Here is an 11,043-nt window from a genome sequence, read left to right as displayed (position 1 = left end):
ACAAAATGATCAAGTCAAAGTTTTAGTTATTTTATCTTACGTACCATATTTAATTTAATAATTAATCTTGAATTACTAATAACTCTAATGAAGGCAACAATTTACAATGTGGATAAGGCGAATACTCATCCAAAGTATGTGTGTGTGTGTGTGTGTGTGTGTGTGTGTGTGTGTGTGTGTGTGTGTGTGTGTGTGTGTGTGTGTGTGTGTGTGTGTGTGTGTACAGCTTGTCTGCCCAAGGTTAAAACATTTGGGACAGCAGGGAGAATGTTATAAAAAACAATTTGTTGCTTAGACTAAACTCGAAGGAAACTAGACTGGAACATTTTAAATAAATCAAAACACTTGCACATTAATTAAATACATTTGACATTTAGCTTGAGCTGGGTTCAATAGTTTTCTTTATGGTATTTAAAATTGGGCTCGAGTAGAACCCTTAGATTTGGCTTGCAACACAAAGTGATACTGATCTCTGTCTGTTAGGACTTGGAAGTGTCATGATTCAAAGTGTGGGCCTGTGAAAGAGAGGCTCATGGAAAACAACATCTATTTTTTAACTGTAATTACTTATTTTATAGAGATTGCAACATTATACTTTTTAAATAATTGCTCAATTAATTTAACACATTTATTATGCACACAATAAAAACTTCAACAAATATATTAATCCTGGCTTAACCAGCGACCTTTACTCTATTGTTCATAAACTCGGTTTCAGAAAACTTGTCAGTAGTTTAACAACTATTTTAATTGTAGTAATCTCTATGGAGACCAATTGGTTGATACGAGAAATAATTTGAAGCAGTAAGCAATAAGGAATGTTAAACTATTTTTAAAACTGTAATTGAACTTCAACTTATATTAATTATCTGATTCCAGTGGCCAGTTGGAATAGATAATAAACAAAGTTTCCATTTTGCAGCAACAGCGCAAAACGTTTCAATAATAATTAGTATTATGTCTGAGTCTAGTTCTGTCTTATCTGTTTTGTTTCGGAATGTGTTCAATACATTACGTTTTTATTCATTATTACCATACAATACATATATTTAAGAATAAATTAAACAAATAATACAACATTGACCTAAAAAAAAAACAGACAGATTTTGCAACCCTGTTCTCCTCAGGCAGGTCTTTACGACCAGCAGTGATGCCTCTGAGGGTCTCGGGGCGCAGGACGGGGCATAGGGTTTATACAAGGTCACAAAGATATCTTAACATACCAGCAATACAATTTAAAATGTATTCTTAAAGCAATATTTTCTTCTTACACCTACAGCGCACACCCTGAACAGTGTGCGTCTTGTTTACATTTTCCTCTACACACTCAGAGGCAGGACATAAAAACACTCTTTTGCTATTTCTTTTCATTTTGCAGCACATTTATACTACCAGAATTTAGCTTTACATCTTTATATTTCATTATTTGTCTCACGTCATTTACTTTTGGTGAGTTAACTAAAGCTTAGTTTATTTTACCCTGGCTATGGACTGATTCATTATTAGTTGTTACAAAGCATACACTAGACGGCGGGTAGACAAACCAATATAGACCCCCCATACAAACAATTAGACAAACAAACATGAACTCGTAATAAACACCAGCGTGACAGCAATTTCATCCAGCTCAATTTAGTCCGAATTAAGAGGTTTCAGAGGGGGTGGGGAATTATAGATGGGGCGCCTTGACTCACACGTCCACCCTTGTATACAAGTGCTAAGATCGTGCCTGAAGACCGTCCAAAAGCGATAACTAGCTTATCCTCTTGCGACACCACTACTCTATTCTAGTGGCGCTGTGCCCCCCCGACCAGGAGAACATAGACTTTTTTCCGCTACACTTTCTCTCCAACAACAGCACAGTTAACTGTAGTCCTACATGACCAGCCTATACACTCACTATCGAGTTCATCACAACGATAAAACACAGTTTTGTTCTACACTTGCTTGCCACTACCCACCCGTGATCAATTAGCCTATAATTGTATGTATGCACCCCGGACCGCCACCAGCTCCTCTAGCCATGTATAGGGAACTGTGGCGCATCGAGTGATGCGTGCACCTCGCACTGCCCCGGCCTTGCCAGCAATGTAGAAGACGGTCACAAACAACGAGTGCTTTTAGACCATCTCGTTTTTAATAGAGACGGCGGTGGTGTGAGTTAAAGCTATAAACAAAAAGCTGTGACTTTCTCCCTCTCAGATGCACTTCTCCAGCCCCACAAACACGGGAGGTTTTACACACACACCCGCGGCTGCTGCTGGAGCCGTGTTTACAGAGGCGATAGGAGTAATATCTCCGGCTGCTTATTTTTAACTGCTGTGTTGGCCGCTGAAACCCCCAGAATTCGGCGATTCGTTCAATACAAATCTTTACATTGCTTTCCTACAGAAGTTCCACTTTACTGATGCCTTTCTTTAAGGTTTCTCTAAACATGAGCTGTGCATGCTTGTATGGCACATACGTCCCGAGCAGCATACACAGAGGAAATCAGCCAGGACAAAGTCCCCAGACACTGATCCCCTGGGTTTATTATCCCCAAATGTTAATTAACCAAAAAACGAAACACAGCCGCTCAGTTTCACAGGTAATTTTAGGATACCGTCAATCACAGATTCTGGTAAGGCAATGTCCAAATGTAGATTTGAAATTACACTTACCAGTTCTGAAGATTTGTTGGTATCCTGCCGACAACGCCAATTTGTAAGGGAAACTTCTGTGTAGCAATGCAGTGGGAGTCACCGACTCATGAAGGAGACACGGGAAGAGCAGGAGCTTTGATGTCAAACACTGATGATTTATTTGGAGTTAAGGCCAGAGAGTTGACAAGACAGGTGGTGTGTCACGAGTTGACACAGCGGTTGCCAAACCAATTCTGAATAACTCCTTCTGTAGCTGAAGGTTTTAACTAGTTCGGAGTGTAATAATCAACATTCTTCATCAGTGAGACTAAACAATTATGGACCCTGAATCTAACTAGAGCTCTCGTCCATAGAAAAGAATGTGCGCCAGGGAACCTTCATCCCTGAACAGTAAATTACCTCATGGTGGCTTGTGCTCTGTCATAGACTGGCAACAACAATGCGCCCAAGCTGCTCCTCCTTAAGAGAGATAGCAGCAATACCCAAGGCCGTAGACATATGCCATGGGAAAGGAGACAGTGAGAGGAGAGAATTATGAACTGTGTCAAAGGTTGAATACCTAGGCAAATTATTCCCTAACAATATATGATTCTGTTTTCTTCAAGTTTGTATCTTCTTGTTCGAATGCACTTATTGTAAGTCGCTTTGGATAAAAGTGTCAGCTAAATGAAATGTAATGTAATTGTCTGTTCATAATGTACAGACAAACAGAATAATTATAACTCCCAGTTTCCCCTCTGCCCCTGATAATGACTCCAACTGTGTTGTTGACTTTATTTAATTTTCTGTGTCCCAGCCTGTTATGTTGCTTTTTATGTCTCTAACTTGAAAATTGTATTTTGTGGTGAAGCTTCTCATCCGACAAGAGCCACCTGCTGTGTCATGTAGCCCCCATCACTAGACACCGGAGTGGCTGGTGAATATACTCTTCCTCCTCCTCACACTCCGAACTTTTCTAAAGCTTTGCATCTCGTTACTGCCCCTGTTTAAACCGCCTGAATGCCATCATCCATCTCTACCTCCCACACATCTACCTCCTCGTTATCTGTGTGTGTGTGTGTGTGTGTGTGTGTGTGTGTGTGTGTGTGTGTGTTTCAGAGTGACAGAGATAGGCTGAAAGACACAAACATGCACACACGCTTATGCACACAATAAATATGTGCATTTGCATTTGTTTCATTCCTCCAGTGAATGACTGTTTCAATCAAATCCAAAGTGTATTAGTGCCGTTGCACTTTCCATTGGACAGCCTTAATAATGACATGTAGTCCATTAGGAAACGGAATAAAGCACATCAATATAGAAACAAAATACAACGCACATGACAAGAAAATGTGAAGAAATATCACATCATGATCAAAATTATCTACAGGAAGAAATCATGATTTACGACTTTTCCTTCCCATAACTTCGATGTGCAGCTAGTTTATATGTACCACCATGGTACCACCATAACACTGAAGTTGTATTAGGCAGCTCGCAGATGTACTGTACAGAATATCATGGTGGCATGATGTCAATAAGCCCTGTGTTTATACGTGTGAATTTCTTTTTAGATTCAGTGATTTGTTTGAGCATCTACATGGTTATCGCATGAGGTCCTTGAGAGAAGGTCAGAATAACTCAACAAAATACAGTTTTTTTTTATCTACAGTGAGATGCTCGCACATAATAGGCCACTCTGCAGTGAGCATTTATGTTTCCTCTCCATGAGCAACACCTGGCAGCAGGAGGACAGATGCTGAATAACAAAGCAGTCTGAGCAAGGTCACTCTGGGTGCCGCTGCCCACCCACCTCCATCCTCATCACCCTGGAAACTGGATGATTTTAGGATGCTTTTCTGCGCAGATAGGCAATGAAGCACGGTTATGTTCGATTAAAAGCCACACATCTACTTTAGAATTAGAGTACTGTCATTTGGTGATTGAATTCAATCACAATTGTATTATAATGGCTTTAATAATGATTTTGTTTGTCAAGCGTCTAACCAACCAATCAACACTCAGCAAGCCAGTAAATGGTCATAAAATGATACTCCACATCGTCAATCTTTAGGCATAGAAGCTTTATTTGATTTGCCGTTTTCACTGAGAACAGAGTCACTTTTGAATAAAAGCTTTTGATTTTAACAACAGCAAAGGACTCGTTAGACACCAGAACATAAAGGCAATGACAACAGTTTGGACCAGGGAAGACACAAATGTCCGTACAACACAATTTAAGTCTTTTCAAGTTTGAAAATGTGTGTTGCTTTATTCTTAATCTGTATGGAGTAGTGGAAGTGCAACATTTAAAAGGTAATTGTTTTCTGTATAACTAAGATGCACCCATGCTCTGGAGAACAATATGCAGAAAATAACAGAGGAGAAGCTAAACAACAATAGGTAAATGTAGAACTGTTTGGTTCATGCACAAATCTGAAAAAAAAAATAGTTTTTATATAGTAGTATGATAGCTTAGTTTAGGTCAAAGTTAAGAAGTTATTAGCAATGATTTTGCAATACTTTAAAGAATTTGCAATTTAACGGCAGGATAGGCTACTATTTGCAATTGCAGTATGTACAGACTTATTTTCACAATAGAAAACATTTTTACATGAAAACACACTGAAGTAAAGAAGTACTGTTTAAACTCTAAAACTGGAACTCAGCTCCACATTGAAGCATACAATACAAAAAGGACTTTCTAGCTGGAACTCAGTCTCTCGATCACATGTTACTTTTTAGAAATGGCACAGTTACTCACATGACATACATTCACAAATCCAAAGAGTTGAGTTTTCTGTTTTGTCCTGACAGAATACATTCTCAGCAGAAAGCGCCACACTGATCATAGGCTGTGTGGATGTTTGACTTGTATGTGATTGTTTTCATGCATAATGTGTAAAACCTCGCAATAAAAATATTCTTTTTATCTTTCTGGGTGCAATTTCAAGGTATTTTTCCATCTTAGTAAAATACTGCAAGTTAAATATTGAAAGCAATTCAAGACAAATGAAACATAATGGTGTGCTAAATGATCTAGCACAAAACAGATGATTTAGTAACATTCAGAAACATGAAACACCTAATTAGGTAGACACCAAAGAGTTACAGAGCTAGATATTAAACCAAACATTGATTGTGTTATTTAACAAGTGTCAATAGACACTGATGTGACATCAAGACCCCCTGACTCCATGAATCCTTTTCTGACTTCAAATGAATCTTGACTCTGAGTTAGAGTCAATAAACCTTATCACCTGTTATTATGAAAGGAACAACACTGTGATACATCGTATGATGACTCACATATACTGCACTACAGCAGTAAGTAAAGGTGCACACACAGACAGCGGATAAAAGCTCATACCCAGATTTACTGTATTTTTATACTTGACTATCACGACTCAGCACCCACCACAAAATGCCATAAATGTGTCATGTTGGATTCCTTACTGTTAGAGGTGACTAGTAACATAGAAAGCATTACTAGCTATCTTAAATACATCTTTTTTTAAGTCACCTTGCACAATGACATGTTACAATTATTGTTTGGTTTTGATGCACCATATGTAAAGTACACATGTTGTGAAAGGTACTTTTTTCTTGGCTGACAAAGCTTCACTCTCGCTCTCTATTTCTCTGTGTTTATTAATTAGTGAATACATGACTTACCAAGTCAAAAAATGGTGTCTGATCAATGTCAAGGCTGCAAGCTTATTTCAGATGAGACTAAAAGAAAAAAGCCAATGTGAGATAACTGCTGAGGAAACATAAAAAAGGTTGGTTTCTTGTCTAACTCTTAAAATAATTCTGCTGTGTAGTAGGCCTATATGCTTTTCAGAAACACTCGCAGTGATCTGACTTAGAATGCTTATTGTAAAAATAACGTCTACACATTTAGTGGTTTAAGTTTCTTAACACCAATTTCTGCAAAAACAACTTTTACTAGAATAAAAAAAATTATGTACCAATACATTTAGCAGAATGTTGAAATGCTGAAAGCAATCTACCCCAGGTGAAGTGCTTTGCCTGAAAACAGTGCATTTAATCAGTGGAGAACGCTGTTATTTTTTTTATAGCACAGTAAGTAAAGAACATCTCACTTGAAAAAACTATTTTGATCCCCAATATAGGAAACAAACAAAACCTCATTCTCTTTGTGCTCCAACCAAACACCATTGTTGTTCCTCCCAATCCCAACTTCCCTTACCTCAACGTCCTTCTGTCAATTGAGCTCGCACACCACTATAGCCCTAACTAAATTGAAAGGAGCAGTGCAGCTCCCCTCCTGAAATAAATGCCAAAGAGAGAAGAGTGAGAGCACAGACAAAGCCTCTAGTGATAGTGGTGACTGTGCTCCCTAACGCCCACTGTGGGCTCTCAGGTGGCGTAATCATCCTCGTCGTCCAGATGATAGTTGAGGGTGATGACAGCGCTGATGAATTCTCCGAGCTCTACAAAGTCAGCTGTGATAATGTTGATGCCACTCTCCCCGGGTCTCTGTGACCTGATCCACTGCATCATGGCCGGTAAGGCCCTGGGAGGACGCATGAAAACACACACAGGCACACGTTAGGAGAAAGAGGAAGAGGGGGAAACAAAGTCACAAAAGATAAAGAGAGGGAGTGAAGAAGGAATGATTCTCGGTTGGCTGGTTGAACACGGAGAGGGACACGCTGTGATAAAATATCTCTGTGACACAGCATGGGATGTCTGTGAGCCAGAAAGCAGCTGTGAGGATGACACTTACTGGACATGATCATGTGTGCCGTGCACCAGGGGGAGGGTGTTACTCCTGCAGATGCCTCACCCAGCTTTCTGCGCTACAAAATTCACCAGCTGTCTCCTCCCAACCCGCTCGCTTTCTTTGCTCTGTCTGTGTGGCTAAAGGAAAAGATGGAATTTTGAAGGATGCCTACATCAAAGTAACCTAATGCCTGGTGAGAATGACTGATAGTGGAGTTATCAAATGAATAATTCATGCCCGGGAAACTGGTGGCTCTGCTGCTGAGGCTTTTAACAAACTGGTGACATTAAGATAACAATTATATACACACAGACCCCCTGATAAATCAGAAAAAGACAACTTTAATAAGAACTGAGAAGAGGCAGTTTAGAAAGAGGGAGGAGGTGGTAAAGAAGCATCGCCTCAGGTTTGTGGCAGCTGTCTGTTCAAAAAAACTGAAATAAGGTCAATGTCAAACGTAGAAAGCAACATGCCAATGGATTATTAAATTATATGATGACTCAAATATGAGTCACAGTTATGTGAGTGTGTGTGTACACATGTATGCGCCTGAGATGTTGCTTGATGTTTAGTTGCCTGTGTATAAATTGAATATTTGTATGTGTTACTTACCCTGCATCTAATTCAATCCTAGTGCTGTATAACATATAATTGTCTCTCTTTCTGTCATATATCAGTTGCACACCTATTATGATATACTTTTCCTATTCCATATTTTAGACAATAAACACAACTGTGTTCACGTTTTTTCTGCCGCACAATCCCCTACTCCACACTGTGTCTCATGCAAACATCATAAAAATGCCCACACACTTAATTTATGAATCTAGTCTAATTTCCATTCTCTGACTTATCATTTAATCACATACGTCATCATTGTTAGAGTTTTATGTTTTGTTATGCACTGTAAAATATTACCATGATTTCACAATATTTAGCTGTAATATTTTACAATAAATTACTGTTTTACCACTTTACAGTCTTTACCTGTAATGTTCACAATATAATACTGTCATTTTGAATTTCACAGTGAAATAAATACAGGCACAGTTAATTACTGTGAATGTACAGGATAAATGATTACCAGGATTTCACAACATGTTACTGTATTATTTCACAGTAAAATACTGTATTCAGACCATCCACTGTGATAACACAACAAATTAAGTGATTTTTTTGCTTTCATCGCTCTTGCTTAGCTTTAAATACTCATTTATTTCTTTGGTGCAGGGTTTACTTAAATTGAAAGGGGCACCGCTGCATGTGCCTTAAAATAAACGATGCAACATATACATCTATGTCAAATTGAAATGGTTGTCTTGGCTTATTTTTTTCAGGTGCTTCCTGGGCATTAAACCTGAGACGGGCTCGAAAGCCAAAAAGAGGCATGGCAATTTAAAGCCTCATGTCAGCACATTCTTCAGAAAACTTGTTGACTTTGAGTGGATGTCTGCACATGTTACGTGCTCCCCTCCTTGTTTTATGTCTGTCTCCCTGCTGCAGGTGCAGCTGGTCTGCCCCTGGCTCCGCCTCTGCCCAGGTGCACCTGGTCTTTGCCCCTGGCTCCGCCTCTGCCCAGGTGTTCCAAATTCCACTCAGCCGTGTATATATAAAGAGAAGCTGGAAGAGAAGGATGTCTCGCCTGTCCTAACGCCGGGAGACACTCTCCTTAGAATACCTCTTTGCCATTTTGAGCTGTAGGCCATATTTTTGCAGGTGTGTTTATGTTTAGCCTGGAGGACCTGGTAGTCCAGTTTTCGCGGCTTTATTTTGTTTCCCATAAGGTTTATATTTGATTTCTGGTTAGGGGGGGGAGTTCTGGGTCCTACGGCCCGTGGTGTGGCTGGCTCGGGTTCCTTCCTTCTGTTTGTTTCTTTTGGCCAGTCCTCCAGACCAGGGTTTCCGTTAGCCGGTAATTACCGGTTTTTAGCTGGTAAAATGTATTAAAAACCGGTCAATTCAAAACCCGCCGGTCAAAATGTCTGGTAATAATTAGGGAGGCTCCGATAGATCGGCCGCCGGTCATTATCGGCCGATATTCACTCTTAATAGTTTGATCGGTGCTCTCTATAAAGGCCGATCAGGAGAGCTGGATCTGATCGATATGGACATAAACGCGAGTGAAGTATAACCGGACACGCGAGAGAGATCAGATCAGCTGCTGAGTCTGACCGAGACACGCAGCTCTGCATGATCACCTGAAGCCCCGCCCTCTGTTTAGCGAGCTGCAGGAGCTGCATGAGAAACTGACGGGCTGTCAGGAGAGAGAGGGAGGCAGAGGGGAAAAGAGAGGATCCGTTTCTCCCGTGTTATTATTCAAAGTTAATGTAAACTTTTGAATAATGTACGTTATCTACTACAAGTAGTTTGTTTGAATGTAATAATTATGTTGTTTGTTGTTTGTGGAATAATTTATTGAAAAATGAATCTGAATTTTTCGATCTGTTACGATTATAAACTGAAGCAATATAAAAATGAGCCCCGTGAACTGAGTTTTAAACTGAAGCATATCTGCTCATAGTCCGGTAATTACCTGCTAACGGAAACTCTGCTACACAACTCTTATTATTATTATTGAAATATGACCGGTAATTTTCAAATGTGTCCGGTAAAATAAATTCTGCCCGGACATTTGACCGGCGAGAAAAAATCCTAGCGGAAACCCTGCTCCAGACCTCTTTTTGTTTCCGGTTTCGCTTGTGTGAGCAAACGGCTGATTATCAATACATGCTCGTTACCAAGTACCGGTTATTGTGTGTATTCTTTCATGTTGCAGGTCTCAGCACGAGCCACTACCGCGGAGTAGAGGTTGGGGCCGTAACAACATGTCCAAGACACTGTGAAATGTACTTTGCACTTCAATGGAGTAATACAAAGTTAAATGGGCATTTTCTTTGTTTTTCTTTGTTGATTGAGCTGATTGAATTGTGTAGTTATGGTAAAATCCCAGTGAACTAGTCAGATTTACAATATATTATCGTATTATTTACATTTTTATATTTACAGTAAATTACTGGCTACTGTGTTGCATTACTTCTACAGTAATAGTGTGAAAATAGAGGTAATTACTGTAATTGATGTACATCAAGGTACCATAATACCACAACTGCTATATCACAGTAATTCCATGGGCATGGCAACTGTAAAGTCACAGTATGTAGTTGTACTTTTATTCTAATTTACTGTAAAATATATACAGTAAATTACTGTGAAATATTCACAGTCAATTACTGTGAAATATTCACAGTCAATTACTGTGAAATCCATGCAACTAGTAGCCAGTAATTTACTGTAATTTTACAGTCAAACATTTTACAGTGTGTTTATTTTTTGTGATATTTCACCACTAAAGAAACATAGAAACATCGTCCACACCTTTCTGTGATTGTCTCTCTCAGTCCGCTTGCCATGCCCTTCATCACGGTGCTGGCCTTCGGTGTCAGGACCACCTGGGAGACAAAGAAGGTCCCCTTCCTCCTGCAAGAGACACATCAAGTATTTACAATGTGTTTTGGATTTATTTGACCTTTTGTGTCGTTTTGTAGTTTTACGTGAAGCCCCTTATGAGATCTGCAGCAGAGAGGTGCTGCTGTGCATAAATAAATAAAACATTTATTTTCTTAAGATTAAAGGTGGGGTAGGTAATTTTGGAGAAACCGGCTCGAGATC

The 11,043-nt window shown here is 39.4% G+C and overlaps 1 protein-coding gene across 1 annotated transcript in view; it reads right to left on the bottom strand.

Moving 5' to 3' along the window:
* Positions 1–4,687: 4,687 nt before the first annotated feature.
* Positions 4,688–11,043, bottom strand: part of plcxd3 (phosphatidylinositol-specific phospholipase C, X domain containing 3) — a 38,551-nt gene continuing 32,195 nt past the window's right edge. The window contains exons 5-6 of the mRNA XM_034235003.1: positions 10,750–10,851; positions 4,688–7,164 (exon numbers count right to left, since the gene is read on the bottom strand). Coding sequence (XP_034090894.1) covers positions 7,008–7,164; positions 10,750–10,851 — 259 coding nt within the window. The 3' untranslated portion in view covers positions 4,688–7,007. The remainder of the gene's footprint in view (positions 7,165–10,749; positions 10,852–11,043) is intronic.

Source organism: Gymnodraco acuticeps, unplaced genomic scaffold, assembly GCF_902827175.1.
Source record: "Gymnodraco acuticeps unplaced genomic scaffold, fGymAcu1.1, whole genome shotgun sequence".
NCBI lineage: Eukaryota > Metazoa > Chordata > Actinopteri > Perciformes > Bathydraconidae > Gymnodraco > Gymnodraco acuticeps.
This window is presented reverse-complemented; position numbering and strand designations above follow the sequence as displayed.